This window comes from Microcebus murinus, chromosome 14, assembly GCF_040939455.1.
Source record: "Microcebus murinus isolate Inina chromosome 14, M.murinus_Inina_mat1.0, whole genome shotgun sequence".
Classification (NCBI taxonomy): Eukaryota; Metazoa; Chordata; class Mammalia; order Primates; family Cheirogaleidae; genus Microcebus; species Microcebus murinus.
The window spans coordinates 3,991,452-4,017,805 of NC_134117.1; the positions used below are offsets into that span (position 1 = coordinate 3,991,452).

Genomic DNA, 26,354 nt, shown 5'->3' on the forward strand with positions numbered 1-26,354 from the left:
GGCCAGTGTCCCCTCGAGGCGGCCCCCGAGGCACTGGCTCAGAGGAGGGACATTTATTTCCCGCTCCAGCTGGGCACTCGAGCCCCCGACACTATGATGGTCTGGGGCTCTGTCGCCTTCACCAGGAGACCGTCCCACCACGCCACGCTCAGGCCCTGGCCCTACACGTTATCGGGATAACAGTGTTTCCGTCACAATTGACATTAGAACTCAACACTGAGGTCGGAGCTGGAAGGAGCCTTCCCCGACCTCTCACTCAACGGTCTCATCTTACAAACGAGGACTACCTGTCCTGGAAGGAGCCTTGCACCAGAGAGCGGCTTCGTGGGCCAGCGTCACCGGCGACGAAGGGTCCTGAGTCCCCGGGAGGGCCCTCCCACCTGTGACGCTGTATCTCCTCGGGCTCTCCCACAGGGCATGAACGCAGAGGCCACCCGGCCACACTTACGTTGAACTCCTCCCGGAACTGCTTGCAGTCGTCGGCCGAGCGCAGGCGGATCTCCTCCTCCAGCCGCCCTACGGGGATGGGGAAGTACTTCTTGGGCCCCGACGGGGACCTGCTCAGCAGCATCACCCTCTGCTGCTCTGTGGGACGGAAAGAGACATGGGGCCATTTAGTCACATTCCTGGCCGGGAGGCCCAGTAACCAAACTGACTGCCGACTCTGAGGACGTGGCAAGGCTGCAGGCAGGGACGGCCCTCTCGAATCGCAAGGCCACCGCTGAGCCGGGCCTGAGCCGCTAAATCCCAGTGTCTGCCTGCTGTGACAGGTTCGTGTCATCAAAGGGCGGGCGTCCCTTTGTCCGGCACTACCTGGTCCCCTCATCGTGGACAGTCTGTCCCCTACCCAGACCACTCATCCGGCCACCCTCCCTCCCGCCTCTCCTTCCCGCAGCTCCTGCTCCTTCCACCAAGGACTGGAGGTGGCTCCGTGTTCCAGCTCAGGTTTCCAGGTTTGGACACAGAGAAGAGCAATTACAGTTTCTGGGTGCAAGCTCAGAGCAGTCCGGAAATCGGTTAGGACAGGAGTCCCTGGCGGCCTTCCTTTCCTTGTAATAATCAGCCCTGGTTCTTCAAACCCCATAAGCTCCAAGGGAAATAAGAGAAACCATCCCTGTTTGGGGAAGGGGACAAGAAGCATCGAGAAGGAGGACAGGCTTCAAGGGAGTGCCTGGACCAATCGCCTCCACCAGCTCAGAGAGAGAAGTCACCGGCATGTGCCTCTCTCTTCCTGCGGAATGAGCCGGTTGTGACGAGGTGAACGTGATAACTTGGCTGGCACACTTGCAAAAAATAAGAGCCTGTTCCCACCTGCGGAGCCTTGCCGTTCTGAAGCCCGGCCAAAAGCTTCGCCCAAGGCTGGCTCCGATGACAGGCGGGGGAAGAATGAGTGCCCGGGGCCTGCGTGCCTGCCACGCCCTCTTCCCTCCCGCCCCGCTGTGGCAACGTGCAGGGTAGGAGCGGGGCAGGAAGGTGGCACCTGGGGCCACACTGCCATGTAACCGGGGCCACGGGTCCCCCAAGCACTCCAAAGCTGCGTCTCGGCTCGGTGTTTTGCTGATACTCTCTTTACGACCGCAGGGTCGGCCTTAAAATGCTATTTGAAGTCTGTCTTCACATGTGTTCCCCCAAACCGCGGGACAGGGAGGTAGGAAGCCGACTACAGGAAGCTGTAGTCACGGGGGTGAACCTTTTTCTTAAAGCCTCTGCTTGTCCACCTTCCTCTGCCATCTCTGAGTGCAAGAACCCCTCGCACGTTAGAAACTGAACTTTGAGTCTAAAAGTTGGAAATGCCCCCAGCTGACTCTGATCCTCTGCGAAGACGTTAGTAGAGCAGTTCCCCTTCTTTCAGCTTGACCCTGAAACAGTGCGATTTCGGTGGAAGGGTTTGCGACTCAGTCTCGTCTAACGTGCTCATAAGGCTCACTGAAAAGCGTGCATGTCACAAGCCCGTGAAAACGACAGGATGTGAACAGTCTCTCCAAAAAAGCCACAAACACAATGTCTCAAACATCTGTTCCAGACCAGAGGGAAATAAGCCTCTAAGTAAAGTAAAAGTAAAGTTTTGAAATAGTGAAATTCTACAGTCATAAATAAACGACAGCATGATACCAGGTAGATCGAGGTGACGGTGGCAGAGCTGAAGGAATTTAAACTTTACTTTAAGTGTGAAAGAAAGAACACAGCCCGCTGCCTGCTAGGAAAGAGCCTATTTTCTCCCGAGCCCCGGCCCGGAGAGCACTGTGCGTACCTTGCTCTTCTAAGATTCCGTTGGGCATCTTCTTGTCGTTGGCGCTGACCACGGCTTTCCTCTGCTTCCGGAACCTTAGGGGCACAAGACGCGTTAGGTTTCAGCACGGCTCGGTCTCCAGGGAGCCCAGAGCCCCCGCACCGGGATACCCACCAGGAGGGCCGGGAGAAGCTCTTCCTGCTGGTCATGGCTGAGCCGCGACGGGGCCCGGCAGACCCGCGTCCCCCGCCCAGCTGCCCGGCCGCCCTCTCTGCCCTGCCCACGCCCCGCAGCCTCGAGAAGGCTCATTTCCTCCTCCGAGCCGGTCGGGGCAAGTCAGCAGCCGGGGACACTCCTACCTGAAGAAGTAGGCGGCCAGCAGGAGGAAGAGCAGCAGCAGCAGCAGGGGCAGCAGCAGCCAGGCCAGCAGCGGCTGGGCAGTGCCCGGGTCCCCAGGGCCTGCAGGGGGAAAGGACGCCGGGTGGCACGGACTTTACAGTTTGCAAAGCAGTCCCCGTCCATCAGCCCTTCTGCCTGGCCAGCAGAACCCCACTTTAGAGTTTGCAAAGTGGTTGCGCCATCCCCACGAACTAACAGACGGACAGCTTTTGATGTTGCTGTTGACATGAGAAAGAAACCGGGACTGAGGAGTGGGTGGGGTGAACTGTCCTAGGCCCCTGGGGAAGGCACCACAGGGACGAGTCCCCCAGACCCTCCTGTGGCCTGCTGGCCCAGCTGCCCGGCGTCCTGAGCAGGCAGGGCTCCTGGCTCTCCCCCAGGGAGGCGGAGGAGGGCGGAGGTGCAGCTGCTCGCTGCTCGGACCCGGGACCATGCTGGGGGACTGAGTCAGCGCAGCCCAGCTCCAGGCCCGGCGTGGGCAGCGGCTGAGGCAGGGGAAGCTGCGTGGCCCTGGGGCAGGGCGGGGCCTTGAGGCCTGGCATGCTGTGACCAACCTCCAGAGCTGCTAGCTCCCCATTCCACCTGCCGGAGGGCGAGCGTCACCAGGCACTGCCCTCGGTCCGGCTCGGCCCTGCACACCTGCCAGGCTGGCCGTCCTCAGCCAGCAGGGACCCACACCCCCGCCCTGCTCCCGAGAGCAGGCCTGTGGCCTGTGGCTTCCCAGACCTGCCCTGCCCCACATGCCCAGATTCCGATGAGCACCGGCAGCGTCTTGGCACCCTCACCCCCCACCTGCCCTCCCAACGTCTGGCTCCGTTCCTGCCCCTCCCAGCCTGCCACATGGCCCCCTCCTCACCAGAATGTTCCCACTCCTCCAAGGCCCCCTCCTCCAGGAAGTCCCTGGGCTCCTCTCCTGCCTATGCCTGAAAGCACAGACCCCCACGATGCCGTGTGTATGTGTGTGTATGTGTGCGTGTTTGCTTACACAGATTCCGGCCCTGAAAACTGACAATCTTAGGCTTGTGTGTGCGTTGGGAGGAAAGGGAGAATGGCAACCTGATTGGAGTGTGGCCGCCCAGTGCCCTGTGCCCAAGCTCGCATCAGCAGCCTGGTCTTCCAGGGGCCACCTTGTCTCTGCCCCAGACCACAGCTGCTCTCACTGTGTCCCTACCTCCTGTCCCTCCCTCCTCTCCTCTCCCGCCTTCACCCCAAATCTTCCTTCCCCCAGGAACCCCCAGAGACAGAGAATATCCACGTTGGCAAGAGGCAGTTCACCCAAGCGTTGGTGTGGGAATGAATGGTTTAAGGTCCCAACTCACCCTCAAGCCTAGGATTTTCAATTTTCAGGAACCCTGTCTCTTTCCAAGAGTTAAACATAGTTAAAATATTGCAGTGTATTTTTCCTGACATTTTCTCCTATAAATTTACATTCATAAATATGTAGGTTTGGCAAATAAATAGATTCATACTACTCTCTCATTTCATCTGAGGCTTCGTGGATTGTAAGAAGTACAGTTATTTTAAGAACCACTATGAAAGGAAAAAAGATACTAATTATAATGGTGAAGAGCTACCAACTTTAAGATGCATCCTGATATAGCGATGTTAAATATGAAGAAAACAGACGACACGCAGGATCGGGCCGTTCCGCGGCTTGCCGTTTCATCCGCTGCCTGTCTTGGGGACTTGCCACGACCGTCCCAACGAGCTTCCTCATTCTGTGTAATCACAGTCTCCAGGTAGACCAAATGGGATGGACATTTAGGGCTGCTTCCCACCTTTTTACTATTACCTACAATTCTGCAAATTATTTATCTGTCTTTGTGTGTCTCACCAGCATTTCCGTAGAATTGCCAAACTGCCAGCCCCAAAGATTGCAACATCTGTGCTCACCGTAGTGCTCATGGGTATTGGCAATTCTTTCCATTTTGTTCAATCTGATAGGTAAAATGGTAATGTCATTTTAATTTGCATTTCTCTAATTTCTAGAGGGTTACGCATTTTTCTCATGATTAGTGAAACCTAATTCATTCGATATTTGTATTTCCTGGTCATATTCTCTCCCTATTTTCCTACTGTGTTCTTTCACATACTGGCCTTTAGGAATTCTTCCTATATAATATGAATAATGACACTTTGTTACATAATTCGTAAATACTTACCTTCAATTCTTTGTGTCCTGATGAATATTGGATACATTGTGTTCAATGAGCAAATGGAACAATTTCCTGTTGCTTTGGCAGGTCGTGGCAACGTGTTATCCTCTCAGATGAAACTTCATACATCTTTCAGGGATCAGGCGACCATTTGAAGAGCGCTTCCCAGGGTCGGGCTCCTCGCCCCCCAGAATTCTAAGCCAAAGCAGCATCTGCACTTACAGCCCGAGACCCGAGACCCGCTTCCCTCCGGCTTATGGGACCAGCAGCTGCGGCTGAGCCGGGAGGCCCCGACAGAGGCTGAGCCGAGCTGACTTTCACACGCGATTCTGTTCTGGGTGCTGAGGTCACATGACGGTCCCCTCTTCCTGAAAGTAACCCCCTCCCAACCATGCAATATTATGAGCCAATGACTTTGTTCTCCAATAAACTGAAGAGCCCCAGGTGTGGGGCGGACATCCCGACAGTGCCCACGGCGCCCCCTGCAGGAGAGCCCGTGCAGCTCCCGCAGATCCTTCCCACTTTTGGGCAGGCGCACGCTCTGCCGTCAGGCTCCTGGATGTGAGCAGGTGCCTCCGGGCGGCTTGCCAGGGCCCCGTAAACGGCCAGTCGGCTAGTGTTGGGAGGACAGGCCGCGACTGTGGGGTGGAAGGTTTCACTGAGCCTCCTGCAGGTGCTGGGCGCCAGCCGGCAGAGCCCCGCTCCTCTCCGCCAAGCGCAGGGGCTCGTGGTCCCCGGGTCTCGAGGGTCCCAGGCTCCTGGGCACCACCAGTGACCCCACCTGGAAGGCCGGCTTGCGAAGGGGCGGCATGGGGAACGCAGTTTGCATTTGCTGGCAGCTTCTGGCCTTCCTTTTTTTGTGGTTTTGGATTTCTTTGGAGTTTCAACGTGAGGAGGAAAAGGTGGGTGGACTCTGACGACCGCTCTCCTAGCCGGGGGCTTTGCCAGCGAGGGGGCTTGGCTTCCTCCCTCCTCTTGGGCCCAACGGTGCATTCGCAGGACATTTGTTCAGGGTCAGAAAACCATGTGAGGCCCATGGGCTGGGAGGGGACTGAATGAACCCTTGACCCAGCCTGCATGGTGCCATCTTCTAAGCATTTTCTAACAAGGGTTTTCTGGAAGGAGGCGGATGTTAATAACTTTTGTCTCCCCTAAGCCTTGCTGTGACCAAGTATGATGCGTACTTTCTTGTGCCAACCTGACTAGGCCGTGGGTGCCTAGATATCTGTTAAAACCTTATTTGGGGTGTGCCTGCCAGGGTGTCGTGGATGAGATTAATATTTGAACTGGCGCCCTGAGCAAAGCTGATTGCCCTTCCCAGTGTGTGTGTGGGGGCTCCTCCAATCCCTGGAGGCCTGAGTGGAACAAAAGGCAGCCCCGTGCCAGTCAGGGAGGGGTCTCCTGACCGACCCCTCCACTCTGTGACATCGGCTCATCTCGGATGCGTGTCAGCCCCGGCTCCTGCAAGTCCTGGACTTGCCGATCTCCCTAACTGTGCGAGCCAGTTCCTGATAATAAATATATATATATGTTCTTACATCTCCTTACATTACCATGTTTCCCCCAAAATAAGACAGGGTCTTATATTTATTTTTCTTCAAAAAGACATCCTAGGGCTTATTTTCAGGGGATGTGTGTGTGTGTTTTTTTTTTAAGTACGGTACAACCATCTACATTTATTCAAATAGAGTTAAGTCGTCTTCTTCTGGAACATCATCCTAACTCTCCAAACCCTGAATTCCGTCCTGAATTTCTCGAGACTCTGTTTCCTTTAGAACCATCGGCCCCAATCTCTCATGTGGAGCACTAGAGCTTCCATGGGGTGGATGAGAAGGGCCACTGGTCTTCTTTCCCTCTCCGAGACCGCGACCAAATGCACGGGTTGTGCAGATGCGCTGCGTACGCGCCCATCACTAGGTCTTATTTTCAGGGTAGGGCTTCTATTGCGCAAATGCTTAAAAATCCTGCTAGGGCTTATTTTGTGGGTAGGTCTTATTTTCGGGGAAACGTGGTATATATGGTATAAATACATAAGTTTCAACTCCTTGTAATAAACACATGTGTACATGGGATATGGATACGCACACACATATCCTACCCATTCTGTTTCTCTGGGGAAACACACCAAGCGACACCCTGCCAGGGAGGCCGCCCAGCATTAGGTCCCTGCATGTTGGGGACAGGGGGGAAGCGAAGGGAGCAGGGGTGCGGGGAGGGCCTGGCGCCGGCCCGGTGCAGAGGGAGGGACCAGCCATTGCTGGACACGGGCTCCTCCTAAGGCTCCCGTGGGCGGCGGCGGCAGCCTCGGAGGGGCCTGGGTGCCTGCAGGGAAGGCACGAGGAGCCCAGGAAACCCTCGCCCAGGCAGACCCCGGCTTCTCTCTGTGCCAGGCAGCAGCCAAGCGGCAGACAGGGGGGACTGGAGAGCCAGCTCTCTGGGCAGCAGGAGACTGGCCAGGTCACCGGCCACCCGAGACACGTTCCTTCTAACCACAGCGAGGGCTGGCCAATACTGTGAGTCCTTCTCCACTCCAGGGAGTGTCTCAAGTGCAGTCATCTCTTCAGTGCTCACAGCACTGCCCGGGGCAGGCACTACTCCTACCTCCGCTTCACAAATGCGGACACTGAGGCACAGAGAGGTTCAGTAAGTTACTCAGGGTGTCACTCAGCCAATAAGTGGTAGAGCTGGAATCTGAACCCAGCATTCACTCTTATTTCTTCTTCTTCTTCTTCTTCTTCTTCTTTCTTCTTCTTTCTTCTTCTTCTTCTTCTTCTTCTTCTTCTTCTTCTTCTTCTTCTTCTTCTTCTTCTTCTTCTTCTTCTTCTTCTTCTTCTTCTTCTTCTTCTTCTTCTCCTTCTTCTTCTCCTTCTTCTTCTCCTTCTCCTTCTTCTTCTTCTCCTCCTTCTTCTCCTCCTCCTCCTCCTCCTCCTCTTCTCCTTCTCCTTCTCCTCCTCCTCCTCCTCCTCCTCCTCCTTCTCCTTCTCCTCCTTCTCCTTCTTCTTCTTCTTCTCCTCCTCCTCCTCCTCCTCCTCCTCTTCTTCTTCTTCTTCTTCCTTCCCCCTTCTTTCTTCTTTTAACTTTGCATAGTATTTATTTCATTGAGGTAAAATTTACATATCATTGAATGTGCCCATTTTAAGTGTATAATTCAATGATTTTTTTTGTAAAGCCACAGAGTTGTGTAACCCTTACCATAATCCAATTCTAGAACATTTCTATCAGCCCAGTAAGATCCCTCCTGCCTGTCGGTGGCCACAGCCCATGCCGACCCCAACCCCAGGCAACACTAATCCACTCTCTCTCTCTGCAAACGTGCCTGTCCGGACGTTGCCTACCAATGGATAGGATCATATGTGGCCTTTTGTGTCTAGCTTCTTTCACTGTGCACGTAGTTGCATGTGTACCACTGTATTCCTTTTCTGCCTGCTTTTTTATTTTTCAAAATATGCAAAAGGTGAGAGAGAATAGAATAATGAACCTCCTCTCCTGGGTATCTGCCTCCCAATGTTCTTCTTCTTTGTTCCAGCATGCCCTCTCCTTCCCATGCACTCTTTCCTAAGTGATGCCTAGACTTCACAATACGCGCACCCCTGAAAGGTAAGGACTCTCGTTTACTTTAAATAAACCTACCCACCACACTGATATCTCACCTAAAGGATTAACAATAATTTCTTAATTAATATCATCGACCGTCATGTCAGCGTTTACACTTCCCCCGTCTAGTCCACATGTGTTCATGGCTGGTTTTCTGCACAATGGGATTTTTTGCTCTCCCGCTTCTCACCAAGGCTGACACCAACCCCCGGCAAGGGGTGTACATCTGTCACCCCCGGAGCACTAAGCTTTGCTGAACAACCAAATACCCAGCCAGCCTTTTTAGCCTGCCTGTTTTTATAGGCATGAAATATTAAAAGCATACTGAGGAGGTCAGCTACACCTTTTTCCTCTGACCCTCCCCCGGCCATCACCCCCTTCCGCCGAACACTCCCAGGAGCTCAGGCGGTGGCAGCAGGGGAGTGGCCAGGACAGGTGAGAGTGAGGCGGCGGGTCCTTACCTGAGGTCGTGGTGGTCCAGTTGCTCTCCGCGGTGGTGGTCTCGTTGCCCTTGAGAGCCCTGGCGAGCGGCAGGCTAACACCCGCCAGCAGGAGCGGACAGAAGGGCTCCATGGCGCACCTGGGGAGAGGCAGGGACAGGCTCAGGGGCGCGCCCAGCAGCCCTCGACATGATGACTACGGGGGAGGAAGAGCTAACTCGTGCCAGGGCTTCCTCTGAGCAAGAGCTTGGCTGTCACGTTCCCGGTCACCTCACTGGACCTCTCGACACCAGGGTGTCTCACACTCAGAGGAGGGGACCTCAGCTCAGAAGCCCAGCTCTGCTGATGGTTAGTGAGGGCTGGGCAGGGACTTGGACCCAGAGTGATCGTGTCCCAGACCCCTGCTGAGTGTCCCAGACCCATGACACTTGGCAGAAGTCACATCTAGGTGACTCAGCCTGGCATCCTGGGCCCTTTATTGTCTGTCTGTCCCCCACTCCCCCGGGTAATCCCACCTCCCATTCGCACCCTGCTCTCTGGCCACACTGTCCTTTCCACACCTCTGTTCCTTCGTCCTCCTCTCTCTCCTCTCTCTGCCTGGGGAATGTCATCCCTTCAAGCCCAGCCTAGTAGCTGCCCAGGCCTGGAAGGTGCCTCATCACCCAGCAGAGACAGTTTCTGGCTCTCCGCTGCCCCTACACTCCCGCACTGGCTCTGGCAGCTTCCACCTGACCTCGCATCTGACTGCACTCGGGTCCAGACTCTCAGGGGAGGCATACGTCAGCCCCCTCCGAGAAGGGGGCCACACCTGGCTCATCTTGACAGAGCCAGTTGGGCACCCGGAGATGGAGGTGAGCACTTATTGTGGGGAGGGGGATGCACTGGAGAAGACCCAGATTGCAAAGTGGAATCCACGGCGGTCACCTCCCCCTCCCACATGGAGCTCCATTTTGCCAAAACATCTTAGGTCATCAGTAAAGGTGACAGGGACTCCTTAGTGGCACAGAAACCCTCACGAGAAGTTCACCGGCAGGCGAGGGTGGGCGGTGGTACCTGCCCAGGGAGCTATGCTGGTGACAGTGCAGACATGCAGTAAAGGTACGGCCCCTCCCGCTTCCCGCCCACTGAGCCCCGTCCAAGGTCAGCCTGGGGCACCCCGTCCCCACCGACAGCACTTCCCTGCAGGCACCTCCCTTGGGGATGCGAATGGACCCCGTTTCAGAGCCGAGGCCAAGAAACACTCGTTCCTGGGGCTGCTCGCATGGTGAACACTAATGCTCGTAATTAGAGAAGGCATCCGAATGAGCGTGAGAAACCCTCATTGTTTTCCAGTAATCGCCACTATTAAGATGAAACCATTACGAGCACATTATAACAATTAGCCCAGAACAGCTATGATAGCGGCAATCAGCACTTTTACTTCCTTCCTCGTTTTTATTTCCAAAATATACATTTCCGATGCATGCAGTGAGCCTTACACACACAGAGAGCTCTCCCTGCATGAGCACCTACCGTGTGCCGGGCCCGCTATGTGGGTGTTTTCCCTGCTCGGGCTGAGAAACGGGGGCTCCTGGGGGGAGGGGGACTGGCCCAGAGCCAGGTTGCAGGACGTGGAGGGGCCGGGATGCGAACCCAGGACCACTGGAGACTGTCCTGCCCTGCACAGGCGGCTCTGCATACGTTGCCACACGCTGTTTTTTAAAATCCAATTGCACACTGGCCTGGATACTTTTAATATGCTCGAGTAAATTACAGAGTCACTGGGCAGTGTTCATGGTTTAATCCAACTCCAGAGATGCAGAATTCCTGGTTGAACCATCTTTCCTCATCTCATGCATTAATCTGACAATCCTCCTCTCCAAACCCTCGCTGATCCAGGAGGACAGAGACCATCTCCTTCATCCACGGGGCACCCAGGTCTGAAGCGCTGCTCGGAGCGCCAGGCGGCTTTTCCAATGTGACCAGCAGAGGGCGATAACCCTGGCAGCATTTAAACCTGTCCTGTCACTGCCCTATTTCTATGCCAAGGCCCAGGACAGCGCCCCTCCCTGGCCATTCGCTCTCAAGGGCTCGCGCAAGCTCCCTGCTAGGCACAGGCACACATCCGAACAAAAATAACGCTGGAAGCAGAAATTAAAGCCATGCAAAAATTTAAGCATTTGTATTTAATCAGTGTCTGCTGTGAGCCTACCAAATGCTAAGTACGTAGAGCATGAAATATGTGTGATCTCCAGAACCGAGATGATCAAAATAGGGTATTTTTGACAAGGCAGATTTTATTTTTACTCCTCTCAAAAGTCAATCAGCCATCAACTCGATTAGAAATTTGTCTTTTTATTCCATAGGGTGCCTTTTTAATACTCTTCATTGGGCAACTACTCGGGTTATGCAGGCTGTGAAGCCCTGGAGCTCACAGGTGAGTGCAGCTACCCATCCAGGTCGGGACAGGTGGCGGCTGGCCATCCCGACACCCCCTGCCACGCTCCGGAGCCAGGCCACAGCGCCAAGGAACAGGGTGGGGGACAGTGATTCCACCAGGGCAGCCCTTCCCCAGAAATGAGGTGCAGCGTCATTTGGAAGAGAAGGTGGAGGGGACACGGGCCAGGGGACAGACGCGTGAGGGAAGTCCAGGCAGGCCCCGTCACCCTGGCAGTCCACAGTTCGGTCTGCGGCACCTGTGGAGTGTGACAGAGCCCAGACGAGTGAGGATGGACAGTTGGGGCCAAACCGCGAGGGCCCTGGAATGCCGTGTAGGGCCAGGCTCGGTCCTGTCAACAACTTTCACTGTTAGCACTGCTGGAGGTGCTGAGGGAAGATGCCCGTTCCTGGGGCCAGCGCCAGATGCAGGAAATCTGAACATGTGGAGGGTGAACCATTTGCACAGACTGGAGTTTGCAAACCCTAGCCGTGAGCGACGCTTTGAGGGAGCCTGGAGGCCAGACCTCGGCTCTGCACAGGGGAGGCTGTTGCTGCCCAGAGTGGCCCAGGAGCTGGAGAAGATGCAGAGTCTCAGGCCCCCCAGACCCGCCGCCTCTTACGATTCCCGGGTGGTTCCCATGCTCGTGAACATCTGGGGTGCACTGGTCTGAGCATGGAGTAGGGGGCTGGGCAGGGTCCCCAGTCGGGTGTGGGTGCCAGAGGTGTTGGGGTTTCCACCTTGGGGTGTGGAGCGGGAGAGGCCCCGTTCATCAGCTGAGACAGGGTGGGTCGGCCTCCAGTTTGAGGATAAAGATGGCTTTTAACTTGGAACGTAAAGCCAAAATGCAAGCTGTGATTTACAGATCTCCTGTGAAGTATGATGAGCTTCCTGAAGTTCTGAGATAAATGACCTCATGAGCCCTCATCACAATCCTATGAGCAACGTCCTGTTGTCCTTGGAGTGAAGATGACGTGTGGAATTTCAGAGGACAGTGGGACGTGCTAGGGGGGACTGCCCACGGGGGTTGCGTCTGGGGCTTGGTAGGAAGGGAGGAGTGGGCAGTGGGTGCAGGGCGAGGGTGCAGGGTGAGGGCGAGGCTGCAGGGGGCTGCCGGGGAGGGAGGCTCCAGGAGAGGAGCCGAAGGAAGTCGCCACACCAGGGCAGAGCAAGGGAGCCAGCAGGAGACTGGGAGGCAGGTGGAGGCCACGGAAAGCAGAGGAATTTTCCCCCATCTCCCCGCCCCCACCCCTGAACCCGCAGCCCTGCTCAGTGACCCCCCCTCTCTGGGGTGCCCCGCCCCCTCCTTTCCCTATCCTGGATCCCACCAGCCTCTGACCTTGAGCAACCTGAGACAGAGCCTTCCTCCCTGGGACCACACTACCTGGGGCTGGGGAAGGTGATTTGGATGCTGGGCTCTAGACTAGCTGCCCGAGGGCAGAGGCCGTCTCTCGTGCCCCCCTCCCCATTCTCAGCCCCCGACTTCCTCCCCACCTGCCTGCCCCAATGACTGGGGCTCTCAGGACACTTGAGGGCAAGGACCCCTCCTGTCCCCCAGGGACCCTGCACTTTCCAGCTGGCTGGGTGTCCAGCAGTGGGCTGGACCACACTGCCCCCTGCAGCTCCAAGAGGGTAGTGTTTTCCCTCTGCAGCCAAACCCGTCACCTGCATGGCCAGCACCTGCGGCTCCTTTGCTCTTGATTCTGAAACAGATGAGGTTCCTTCACAGAGAAGCAGGGGATAACGATTTGGGAGTTGCACTCAGGTTTCAATGCCACTGCACTTAAAGAGAATTTCTCACCCAAACCAGGACCCCTCTGAGAGTGAAGGAGGGTGCTGAAACAAAGTTATATGCTTCTCTAAAACACGTATTGAACACGGATTTGATTTTATTAAACTGGGAGCCTATTAAGTGGGTCCTATTCACAAACTACTTTTAAAAATTAAAAAAAAAAGCTTTCTAAAAAACAAATTAACATATCTGTATTGCCATTACAGCAATATTTTTTAAAGCATTTTTGTATTATCTATTAATAAAAATGAGAATGTAAACAGAATATTCTCAGTACACATCTACTTTCCTAGCTTTATCTGTTAATATTTAACTCTTAAGGTATTTTTATATGTCCTTAATATTTTAATTTTTTCATAAAATTGCCTGCAATTTTTTCAAATTAGCATTTTGTGAGTTTTCATCATTCAATTCGCTTTATTCCTTCCTTGCTCCTGTAGGAATAAATTTTAATGTCTTCTTGTTCATAACCTTTGTTTTCTTTTTTTTTTTGAGACAGAGTCTCACTTTGTTGCCCAGGCTAGAGTGAGTGCTGTGGCGTCAGCCTAGCTCACAGCAACCTCAATCTCCTGGGCTTAAGTGATTCTACTGCCTCAGCCTCCCAAGTAGCTGGGACTACAGGCATGCGACACCATGCCCAGCTAATTTTTTGTATATATATTTTTAGTTGGTCAATTAAGTTCTTTCAATTTTTAGTAGAGACAGGGTCTTGCTCAGGCTGGTTTCGAACTCCTAACCTTAGCAATCCGCCTGCCTTGGTCTCCCAGAGTGCTAGGACTACAGGCGTGAGCCACCATGTCCGGCTATTTTCAATAAGTGTAATACTAAAAAAGTTTCAAAGTCAAAAGTTGGTGTGTGTGTGTGTGTGTGTGTGTGTGTGTTGGTGCTCTATTTGTTGAATTCGCCTGCCTCGGTCTCCCAGAGTGCTAGGACTATAGGTGTGAGCCACCACGTCTGGCTATTTTCAATAAGTGTAATACTATAAAAGTTTCAAAAGTTGGGGTGTGTGTGTGTGTGTGTGTGTGTGTGTGTTGGTGCTCTATTTGTTGAATTCTTCTGTAATATATTTACAACTAGTTTAGAACTAAATGCAGCCAACATTTAGGGTCTTGTTTGCAGAAAACTTCACCATCTTTGTTTTGGACACTTAGGTTGATTTACAAAGTAATTCTCCAAATGCCTAAACATTTCTAAAATCTAACTGATGGTGAGCAGTGGAGAGAAAGTGCATGCTACCAAGCTGAAGTATTTTTGAAAATTCAGCATCAGCCTCATGACCATGAATTAGCAATTTAGTTACTCTATATATGTATTAATATAACTATTTATAAATTTTGACATCCATAGCTTCTGTTTTAACTGATAACATATCCAGTTTGTTTGGATGCAATTACAAATGATGTACACACCACAATCAAATCCAAGCATAACACATTTACCACAAACGCTGAGCTTCTCCAGCATTTATATACTTGTGTTCCTAATTTGCACGCAAATGATTTTATCACCCATATGATCATCAATTGCATGTCTAACGACATTAGCAATTAAGTCAAGGTTTCACCTTTGGCAGAAGGAAATTCTAAGCTGTTCTTGGATTCCACGAAACGGATGAAAAAAATAATAAAACCACTATCAGAGTAAACTAATTTTCTGTTTGAAAGTCACTGAAAATGACACTAATATAAAACCGGCATCATGTGATGGTTTATGAAGTTATTCTACTATTGGGAGCATAAACAGCCTTCACTTCATCTTCTGTAAGGGCACAACGAAGTTTTGAACTGAAGGTGAGCGAAATTAACTGAGAACAGTCATTTGATCTAGAGGCACAGTCGTGCTCCCGGGGCAGCAGCCAAGGCACGTTCAGTTCCTCCTCCTCGGGCACGGGTTCTACTAGCCACTCAGCGGGTGTTGGCGTTCTCTTAGCAGCTTTTTGTTTTGTTTTGTTTTTCCTTTCTGGCTTCTGTGTGGTCAGTGATACCATTATAGCCCCCCCCCCCCAGTGTAGATGGTAAATGCTGATAAATATTTTGTGCAAATGACAACAAATTTTAACTTTGTCACTTTGTTACTTTGCCTTTTCTAGTTTATTCCTCACCCACAAGTTTAACGAAAATTCAGAAAGTGTTACTTAAACAGTTTAAATAAACAGGTGTAGGTTCACACCGTACAATAAATGCCCAAGCGTGTGAGGGACGAGAGTTGAGACTGTTCTCTTGAGTTCTATGGGCAAACTCTTCGCCCTCTACTTCCCGCAGATGTCTCAGAACACAGAACCTGTCATTCCGCGTGCTTCCCGCTGACTGTGACGACCAGCGGCGTCCCACGGGCCACGGCGTGGGCCACAGCTCCAGGGGCCGGGGCAGCTCGTGGCCAGCGGGAGCCCGGGCTCAAGGACCTCTCCCACCATGACAGGAGGCAGGAAGGGGTCAGCGTCATGTCCGGGGCACTTTTTCTCTTCTAACCTGCCTGCTGTCCTTAAAGGGGAAGTGTCCCCAGTGTTACGTTAGGCCAGGGAGGGGAGAAGAGAGAAGAGGGTGGCTGTCACCTCGCAGACTCAGTCACTGTGGAAGAGAGACTGCTCCCTGCAGGTGTTTCCATCCTGCCATGAGAACACGGCAGGAGCGAGGCGGGCCGTCGCCCGAACCCTTCCTGGGTCTCATTGATGCAAACGTCACTTTATTGTTAAAAGTTTAATTTTTAATTTACTATCAGGTGAAAACTATGGGACACTGTGAAAAGGGACAGGGCCCAGGAATAACAAGCGGGGAGCGGGCCTGTCTCAGCCACAGGGTGCACCAGTCCCTGGAGAGAGAGATCGCAGACGGAAGGGCCGGAACCGAGCCCTGGGGCTCTCTGAGAGCCATCCTGACAGAGCTCTCGTTCTTCCTTCTCTCCCCAAACCACACCTTGACCCTCACCTTACCCAGTCTCTCCCACCTGCTGCCGCCCCGCAGGCTGGCACCTGAGCCAGGTGAGGAAGACAGCCCCACTCAGGTCCAACCGGTCTCACCAAGAGGGCCAGGCAGACCCCGTCATCCACGGATGAATCCTAGAGCAGAAGTCACTCAGCCTCCACCACCGGGACACTTACAAACGGGGAGATGAGCATCCTGGACGGGGGGCGCTGCCTTCCCACGACCACTCAGGGCTCCCCTTTGCCTGGCCCGTGGGGCGCTGGCCAGCGAGGGCCGAATGCTGGGGTGCTGGGCATCCCTCCCCCCACAGGCCCAGCACAGGCGGCCAGGAGGGGACAGTGCTGGGTCGAACCCACAAGACAAGTGGGCGTCGTCAGGACGCTCGCATAGGAAGCACAGATCAGGAAGGATGCATTAATTTTCTGGAATAATCGCTAATAATACAAAACGACTCTTTTGAGCACTGTCTACGTGCCAGGCGCCGCGAGCCCCTCCCGACCTCACCTTGCCCCCAGGTGGGCCCTGGGCAGTCAGCTCTCTCCTGAGCCGCCCTGCCCACAGGCAGGGGCGCTGCGGCTGGGGTGACTCTTGGTCTGCACCTAGTATCATGCACTTATTTTTACGAAATCGGGACAATGTGGCTCATAGGACAAGATTGTTATTTTTTTAATGCTTTGAGGAAAAACAAAAACTCAAATAAAAAAGATATGATTTCTAAAGGAGGAACAAAATCCAAACATTTTCCAAGCTTTAGGTATGACTATACAAACATGGATGAGAGATTTAAATAATAATTTTTAAAACCCTTAGCAGTAAAATTTGTAGACTCAGCGTGTTTCAGATGCACCCGCAGTGAACCTGCCTCTTCAGAGAAGGCTTTGCTTGTTAAAAGGAAAAGAAAGAAAGGGCGTGCTTCTCATCTCCACTGGCGAAGGTCTGGACGTAATTGCTTTTGAACAAAGGTGACTGCACACACCTAAGTGTAAAATCATGGAAACGACGTTAAAAGAGACGGGCAAAGAAGTCCACATGTTAGGAGAGAGAAAAAAAATATCAGGCTACTAAGCAGAGAATAAAAAAGAGGAGAGACTTGGCGGTGTCTCTGGCTTGGCTTACTGTCTGTGGCCAGGGACCCCAACTGGCCCACAGTGTCTGCCAGGGTCTGGGCAAGGGACCAGCTGTGCTCTGGACAAGCGTGAGCTGACCCACTGGAAGTGGACGCTGTCCTGTGTCTTCCTTCACTGAAGATGGACAGGGTGAGATCAGGTGCAGCCGGCTGGAAGGAAGAGAGGGAGGGAAGGATGGAGGAAAGAAGGAAGGAAGGAAGGAAGGAAGGAAGGAAGGAAGGAAGGAAGGAAGGAAGGAAGGAAGGGAGGGAGGGAGGGAGGGAGGGAGGGAGGGAGGGAGGGAGGGAGGGAGAGAGGGAGGGGAAAGAAGGGAGGGAGGGAGGGAGGAAGGAAGGGAGGAAGGAAGGAAGGAAGGAAGGAAGAAAGGAAGGAAGGAAGGAAGGGGGGAGGGAGGGAGGAAGGGAGGGGAAGGAAGGGAGGGAGGAAGGGAGGAAGAGAGGGAGGGAGGGAGAGGGGAAGGAGGGAGGGAGGGAGGAAGAGAGGGAAGGAGGGGAAAGAAGGGAGGGAGGGAGGGAGGGAGGAAGGAAGGAAGGAAGGAAGGAAGGAAGGAAGGAAGGAAGGGAGGGAGGGGGAGGGAGGGAGGGAGGAAGGGAGGGGAAGGAAGGGAGGGAGGAAGGGAGGAAGAGAGGGAGGGAGGGAGAGGGGAAGGAGGGAGGGAGGGAGGAAGAGAGGGAGGGAGGGAGGGAGGGAGGGAGGGAGGGAGGGAGGAAGGGAGAGAGGAAGGAAGGGAGAGAGAGGAAGGAAGGGAGGGAGGAAGGGAGAGAGAGGAAGGAAGAGAGAGAGGAAGGAAGGAAGGAAGGGAGGGAGGGAGGGAGGGAGGGAGGGAGGAAGGGAGGAAGGAAGGAAGGAAGGAAGGAAGGAAGGAAGGAAGGAAGGAAGGAAGGAAGGAAGGAACCCCTGCACCCATGCTGGCCAGCATGGGTGCAGGGGTACCTTCGTCTAACTCTCCTCTGACAAATCCCCAGAGTGGCATCTGATGCCACTCTGCCTTGGACAGGTGGACAGATGAGGACAGGGAGGTCGGGGAAGGTGAGGTACCTGCCCGGCACCTGGCTGGCTGAGCAGAGAGACGCTGGGGTGGGGGGCGTTGGGGACAGCGTGCTGTGCTCCCCCTCTGTGGCCTGGTGGCTGCCCACCACACACACATGCCTCGCCTGCCAGGGTGCTGTCCTGCTGGGGTCCCCCGAGACACAGGGAAGAACTCCCAGGGCTCAGGAAGCTGAACTCCGAGCACAGCCGGGGAGGCTGCTCCTCTGCAAGTACCTGCGTGTGGTGTCAGGGACACAAGGGCCTGCCTCCCTCCCACACACCCACGTCCCCTGTCCCCCCATACGCAGAGGCCAGGTGTGCTCGGAGATGCCCGAGGTCCACAGGCACAGACGGAATGAATGTCCTGGGAGAGGGGGAGCCCCGGGAGGCCGGGTGGGGGCTGGGGAGGGCCGCGCCCCTGGAATCCCTGCAGCAGAGCCCGGTGGGGAAGCCCGGCCGACGTCCAGACAGTGCTGGCCTGGGACCGGCACGGGCAGGGAGGGCCCAGAGTGCGGGGAGTCCTGTGGGATGAGCAGCGCTGCCCCCCCCAATCAGGGCTGTGTGTGGAGAAGCCGCGGGGTCCGGGGAAGCTCAGGATTAGGGCGGGGAGGTCCCGTCCGCCCCCCCAGCTCTGCTCCTGACTGTGTGGGGACCAGGGAGGTGGCATCTTCCCTCCGGTCACGTTGAAGTGAAGCAATAAAACCTGTTGTTAGTCCACACCCAGCTGTCCACGGGCTCCGCCGGAGAGAGGGCTTTCCCTGAGCAAAGGAGCAGCTCCGCCAGAGGCTAGGACGGGGAGGCCCACGCTGTGACCTCACTTGGGAGTCGGACACTGCCCTGCTCCCTGATGCTGACAGTAACAGAGCAGGAATTTGTCAGCCAAGTTTTCAGAGAATCTATTATGCGCTACACAGCGAGACCCTGCCTCTACAAAAGATTTTAGAAAATTAGCCAGGTATGGTTAGTGCACACCCGTAGTCCCAGCTACTCAGGAGCTGAGGCAGGAGGATTGTTTGAGCCCAGGAGTCGGAGGCTGCACTGAGCTATGATGACGCCACTGCACTCCAGCTTGGGTGACAGAGCGAGACCCTGTCTAAAAAAACAAACCAAAAAACCCCCCAAACCACTGCTACAGTCCATTGTGCATGCTTGTTGTGGATTATACGCTAAGGATTTTACACCAGCCTTGATTTCATCAATGAATTAAAACACACACACACACACACACACACACACACACACACACACACACAGGGAAATGTTAAAGCCCGGCACCTCCCAGTCCCTGCCACGCTTGCCCACACTGGGCTTCCTGCCGGCTCTGGCAGGACCAGGTGCCCCGTGGGTGGCACCAGCACAGGCGAGGGCCCCTGGGGACAAGCGGCACTCTGCCCAGGTCACCGGGAAGAGCCTGTGAGAACACTGGCACGTCAGTAAGTCTGCGGAGGGATAATTTCAGTTTCCTATGTACCACATGCTCATTTGCATAATTTCAATTATGCATCGTGTCCTCTTGAAGATGAATAGAAAGTGAAGAGTTTATTCTGTGAGAATTAAGTCTTCCTCCTCCGTTCCAATAAAGGCGACAGCCACCGATAGCTGAAGACACAAGGAAGCTTCTCAAAAGCATATCTTCACACACCCTAAAGCCATACTTGATTCAGTTAATCAAGGACCAACGAGCCACTGACCAGTTGCCCACGCAGGGACATGACGCTTACAGTCTTTCTGCTGCCGGGGCCAAGTAAGACAGCACGGAACTACGTAGAGACTTTTATGGGATCAATTTTTTCCCTGTAGATGACAACCATCCTTGTCTGGAAAGAACAAAGCAAGGAGCCCCAAGGAAACCTACAAGTGGTAACTCTTGGGATACTGAACAGGGGTCGCATAAAACCAAGGAGGAGAGACAAAGGTTTTGCTGCATAATCTCAAGTATTAGGCTACAAGGCACAAGGTCTCACAATTTTTTATGACCTCCAAAAATTACCAATAATTATTTTTTCCTACCCTTTTGTAGTAGCTGATTGTCATTTTCAAATAAGATATTAACAGCATTGAATCCTTTATTTATGAAAAATTACCACCTAAGCAGTGACAAGACGATTCTGTTTGGGATGGTCTTTGGATCTTATCAAATTATTATTACAGAGTAGACTACCTATGATCAAGAAAAAATGCCCTGAGGACAGCAAACAGTAATTAACAAACGCCAAAGATACTGCCCTCAACACGGTCTCAGTCTGTTACTTTTTCAGTGCGAAACTGCCGTGGCCCTGAGGGAAGGCGCCATCAGTCCTTACAGGTGGTCTCCCCTCATCCACAGGGGACAGGTGCCAGGACCCCCCGTGGATGTCTGAAACCTTGGATAGAGCTGAACCCTATATATACACACTTTGCTTTTTCCTATACATATATACCGGTGATAAAGTTTAATTTATAAATCAGGCATAGTAAGAAATTAACAATAATAAGTAATAATAGAACAACTATAACTATACACTGTAATAAAAGCTGTGTGAACGTGATCTCTTCTCAGAATGTCTTATTGGACTGTGCTCACCTGTTTGGGACTGTGGCGGACACGGGCCAGGGAGCCCACGGATGAGGGGAGAGGGCAGCCGCACAGCAAGCCCACACGCCGGTCTCCACTGCCGGGAAAGGTGCTCGAGTTAGTGTTCGTTCATTCCATGGTTGTAGTTTCATTTGCACGAAGATGTTCGAGCGTCCCGGCCTGTCAAAAATGACTCCGGTTTTAAGGGTGACGTTGGAGTGGTGGTGGCTTCCTTCCAACTCAGCTGACATCTCTGGGTCCTTGTTCACACGACTATTGTGGGCAGACGCCCTCCTCATCCTCTCCACGTGGCATCTCACCCCCCTCCAGAGCCCCTCCCTAAAGATGACGGCCCCAGACGTCTCAGCTGGCCGTCTGCCGCTCCACGTGGCCCTGTCTGCACGTGCACCCCTGTGAGTGAGGGCCCTGCCGTGGTCTTGCATTTCCCGGAGGGGTAGGGTGGCATCCATAGCAGCAGAGCCAGCAGAACTGTAGGCGTGCTGCCAGGAGAGGGGGGGTACTGTCAGGAGAGGGGGCTGCTGCCAGGAGAGGGGGGTGCTGCCAGGAGAGGGGGGTGCTGCCAGGAGAGGGGGGTGCTGCCAGGAGAACGTGGGGTGCAGCCAGGAGAACGTGGGGTGCAGCCAGGAGAACGTAGGGTGCAGCCAGGAGAAGGTGGGGTGCCTCCAACTGGGGGAGACAGCATTGGGCAGGGCAGCCCGGTCCCAGGGCTTCTCCTGGGGGGCATCGAGTCTGGACCTGCCGCCTGGCACCTTCTTTTTCTGCATCTGCATTTCATTAACAGCCTGAAGAATGCCCGGGGGGCCGTGGAGCTCCCCGCAGGTGCAGGGGTGCTTGTGTGGGAGGCAGATTTCCCATTTTCACCAGGCCCAGAGGCAGGCCCGGCCCTGCCTGTTCCCGCCCTGGGCATCCACTCAGGTCCTGTCCCCAGGGGGCAGGTGTGCTGGATGCACCTGGGGACGCAGGTGCTGCTGACTCGGGAGGGGCTGTGCTTGGAGGGTGGCGTGGTGAGAGCTCTCCAGGGCTGCAGAACAGTGTAAAGACAATTCCTGCCGGTACAATGATCAGGTAGAACCACCTCCTCTGCCTTGTGACCTTCATTTGACTTTACCTGGGCCGTGCCAGGGAATCAAACTGTGACGTCCTTCAAGCAGAATCCATAAATACACCCAGACCTCCATGGCTGCTTCCAGGGGAGACGCTGTGGTAGGGCCATAAACTAATGTCCTCTTGCTGCCACCTTGGGTCCATCTGTCTCAGCGAACATGCCAATCGCCTGGGCACGGCTCTGTCAGTGACCAATAACTGGATGCATATTCTTCCATTGTTCCTGAAAACGGAGGCTGACTACACTGGAACTCAAAGCCCGGGGAAATTGATGTAGAATCAACATCAAAGTCACAGAAAGACGCCCAACCTTCAGCTAAAGGCAGCCTCACTGAAAGCAGGTGCCAAAAGATGCAGCGAGAAGCTTAGAAGGAACGTCAGGATTGCTTTTCCCTGTGCCTTTCGACCTTTCTCTCTCTTCGGTGGCAGGAACAGGTGGTGGTGAGACCCTTGGGCACAGCCCAGCAGCAGGTCTGTGTGTGACCCCGGCCAATGACCGGAACAGGAGATGGGTCATTATCGACCATCACCTGGCCGTGGAGGGTGTTATACACTTTGGGGGGCTGAGTATGTAGTTCTACCTTCTTATGAGCGAGCGCTCCGATTGTGCTAATCACAGACAGGGACTGCGTTCTCTGGGCACTCATGCCCGGGGAGGGCGGAGAGGTCCCCAGGGAAGCGGGATGCAGACGCTGTCCTTACACTGCTCGATGACACCCAGGCAGACCGAGTATGTCAGAGTCCACTGAATTCAACCTGCTCGATTCAGTAAACAACAGCTCCAAACACGCGGGGTTTGCTCGGTGCTAAGGAGGCTCGCAGGATGTCGGGGGCCCCATCCCTGCCCCAAGGAGGCCACGGTCTCTAGAGGCCAGCACAGCACACGGGGAACTGGAGACTCGGGCCCCCAGTGCTGGCAGTAACTGTGACGTGCGTAAATCCTCTCGCCGGGTTTACTACAATTCCAGTGGACGAACGCTGTGCTTGCAGGGCTGAGACAGGGTTGAAACACCCCTATCAAATCACGCAGCTTCCTCCAAATCCCTCACCCGCATGGGGCTCCCCACGGCCCTCGGGACGGAGCAGGGGCAGCAGCGCCCTCGGAAGGCAGAGGTGTCACCGGGGCAGCTGGGAGGACCAGGAGGACCGCACAGCCCGGGGGCTGGCCAGGTAAGAAGCCACTGGCCCTTCTGTGATTCCAAACAGAGTTGTTTTTCTTTTCTGGCCCTTCACAGCACTCACTCAGAACTCCAGCAAGCCAATTCCAAATTGGGGCTGGTGAGGGGGTTGGGGGGCAGCCTGATGTTATTCCTGACTCAAAGCAACGTGTTTTAGTAATCTCATGTGCAACAAATGCTTCCTCTAAGGCCCCCGCTATTCAAAGTTACAGGAGATTTTTTAATTTGGTTCAGTCTTCCTTAAAGTGCCACAGATACACAGATTTTAATCTTCTTTTATTAAAAATAAATCCACCCTCCTCGCTCGGGTCTCTTGTGTAAATATCTAATTAGGGCAGGCGTGTGGCCCAGCCCAACGGGGGTGCCCGATGTCCCCCTCGACAGGCATCGAAAGGGAACGACTTCAAAGAATCGCCCCCAACTTCTGAAGAATGTTAATTGGGCCAAACAATGTGGATGAATTATTTATAACTGCTCCACTGGTTATGTGGGAAAAAACTTGCCCCCAAATTGCAACTCAGGAAAGAACTCTCTACAGTTCACTCAGAGAAGCTGCCTCAGAACCGCCCTGGACGGGCAACTGTGAGGGGTGCACAGCCTGCCGGTGCCCGGCGGGGACGTGTGTGGCCGGGGCCCGTCCTGGTCCACTGCACACCTGCCAGGCTGGTGCAGCTCTGGCCCCACCGGCCAGCCCGAGGTGCAAGGGCAGCTTCCCGCCAACCCCAGCCGGAATTATCCCAGATGTCCCAGGCAGGGCGGACTGGACACCGGGAACACTGCGTGCTGGGTGATTTTGCAGCCCCTCACCTCGTGCTCAGCCAGCCTGGGATGGGGGGCCCGGGTCCCCTTCTAGAGCTAGACGACCACGGCACAGAGTACAGGCCATTCGGCCCCAGTCCCACCCAAGAGGATGGCAGACGCAGGGCCACATCGGGGTCCGCCGAAAGTCAGTCCATGGGAGCTTCTTGCTGCCATTCCTTCATTCGACTACTTCCTGACACCTACTTATGTTCAACAGGGAACAAAACAAACATAGCCCTGTCTGGAGACAATTCCCCTCACACACTCGGCCAGCTCAGGCTGCTATGACAAAATACCTTAGACCGGGTGGTTTATGAGCAACAGAGATCTCTCCCAGTTCTGGAAGCTGGGAAGTCCGGGACGAAGGTGCCGGCACGTCCTGTGTCTGGCGAGTTCTTTCCTGCTTCCTGCTTCCTGCTTCACAGACGGCACCTGCTTGCTGTGTCCCGCGGTGATGGGGGGCAGGCAGCTGCCCCGGCTCTCGTTTAGAAGGCCACTCACCCCATTCTAAGGGCTCCCCCCTCATGACCTAATCACCCCCAAAGACCCCTGCTCCTAAAGCCAGCACATTGGTGATTAGGACTCAGCATGTGAATTTGGGGGGGACACCAACACTCAGACCACAGCACCTGCGTCTTCTGTCTACTGTGGGACTGTTTATAGGGTCGCTTTTCCCAACAGGCTCTGCCCCTTAATGCCGCCTTCTGTCACGCTCCTTCCCAACCCCAGCCCCCCCGTGACACCCACAAACAGGACTCTCCCTCTAACCCTACATCATCCCAACACGCGTCCTAGCAGAGCGTCCGCCGGCTATTAGTTTTAGCTGCACAAGTGAGAGCTGCAGGGCAACTCCGTGTTTCCGCTACTCACAGTTTTGGGGGAGACTATCCTCTTTTCCACCCTGATTAGTTTCCGGTTGGTAGGCCACGCACTGTATGTCATGTAGTTCCAGGGTGACAGTTTTTCTTGCTGATGCTCTGTCGGTAAACTACAATCAATACCATGTAATTATAGAAAATTATAACAGCGGCACAGCAGCAAACCAAAAAGCTACCCTTTGGGAATATTAATAAATAGATACTCTCCTCTTTAATAGAAAATTCATGCCCGTTTCACAAGATGGTTTGCTCCCACACTGGGAAACATTACGGAGCTCATGAATTTTTAAAGAAATGCTGATTTTAGTACGACCGGGAGCCAGTAATAGAAATTTGTTTATTTGTTCATTTATTGAACAAATATTTACTGAGTGTCGACTGGACACAGAGCAGGGAAGGAGGTCTTGTTTAACTGACAAGATTAGACCAACTTGCTGCCCTCTGGGATTTCTACCCTAACTAGGAGACCACACTCCCAGGAAAAGGACCCCAGTGGGTTCAAGGTGAGAGTGTGGGGAGTGGCTGGTGCCAACCCATTTGAAAGTTTTCTCGACTCCCTGCATTCAACGCAGACGTCCTGGGTGGTGGAGACGCCATGGCAGGGACGAGGTCCCCATCCCTGCCCTTGTGAAGCTCCTACTGGGCAAGACATGGTCCATCTTCCATGTCTAACAAATAGTAGATATGCCGTGATGACTCCCCAGATGGTCACCAGAATGGCTGTCGGATGGCAGGGGTCTCTGGGGAGGCTGGGGAGCTTTGCCGCTGGGGTTCGGAGCTTCCCTGGGGCTCGTCAGCAAAACAGGGGCAGAAGGTAACTGGATAGTCTCACCGTTTAGGGTCATGGGAGGCTGGGGCTGATTCCACCGGCAGAGGGAAGAAGAAGTTTGGTTTATCGGCCAGGAAGCTGTGGGCTCCTGAGTGCCGCTGTGGTCAGAGCTGTCCTGGAAACTCTGCTATCCTGAAATCACCCTTGCAACTTGCTGGGAGGCTCCGGGAGGCAGTCAGCACCCGGAAAAGAGCCCCAACATGGGAGACAGGTGGCCTGGGTTCTCTGTCTTGTCACCCTGGGCAGGTCACTTGTCTCTTGGAGGTTCTTTGTGATCTGAGGGCACAGTTTTCCCCTTTAGGATGGGCAGGGACGGGATGCCGCTGGACTCTGTGGCCCAGGCTCTGCTCGGAGCTGGCTGCAGGGGGACAGGGACCTCCACATCCCAGGCCTTTAGGGCAGCGCCTTTGCACTGGCACATTCAAGGCACCCAGCTGTACCGAGTACCTTGTCTCGATGGGCACTGACCGTGGGACCTTCCCGGGGTGCGGGGGGACCCCAAGATGATCCCAGCCCAGTGGGGCAGACAGACACTTTTAATAAGCGTGGTGAGCGCTAAACACAGGAATCACAGAGTGACAGGACTGTCCAAGAAGGTGATTTCAAATAATAAAAGTATGATAATTTTATATTTTATGGGCTCACCCTAACAGCGGAATGCAGGGATGCAGGCGGGTTGGGGCGGTCCCCGTTTCTGCGCACGCGCCGCGCTCGAAACCCAGGTGCTATGCCAGTGATGGCCAGCAGGTGGCGCCGTCAGGAAGCCATAGAAACGTGCCCGCACACCAGCAGGTGCTCCTGACCCCCGACCCCCAGGCCAGATCCTTCCTGACCCCACACAGCCTCCAGGCCAGGCTCTCAGCCTGCATCTTCCCGGGATCACTC

The 26,354-nt window shown here is 54.2% G+C and overlaps 1 protein-coding gene across 6 annotated transcripts in view; it reads right to left on the reverse strand.

The window, feature by feature from the left end:
• PTPRE (protein tyrosine phosphatase receptor type E) overlaps positions 1–26,354 on the reverse strand; it is a 144,422-nt gene that overhangs the window by 31,517 nt on the left and 86,551 nt on the right. For 4 of the 6 annotated variants that reach the window (XM_020280765.2, XM_076009705.1, XM_076009706.1 and 1 more), the window contains 4 exons: positions 8,841–8,959; positions 2,590–2,689; positions 2,252–2,325; positions 449–585 (listed from right to left, as the gene is read on the reverse strand). In XM_020280765.2, the coding sequence (XP_020136354.2) occupies positions 449–585; positions 2,252–2,325; positions 2,590–2,689; positions 8,841–8,952 (423 nt within the window). In that variant the 5' untranslated portion in view covers positions 8,953–8,959. Of the gene's footprint in view, positions 1–448; positions 586–2,251; positions 2,326–2,404; positions 2,553–2,589; positions 2,690–8,840; positions 8,960–24,632; positions 24,758–26,354 lie in introns of those variants that run through there. The other 2 variants (XM_076009704.1, XM_012781397.3) reach the window with 2 other exon arrangements.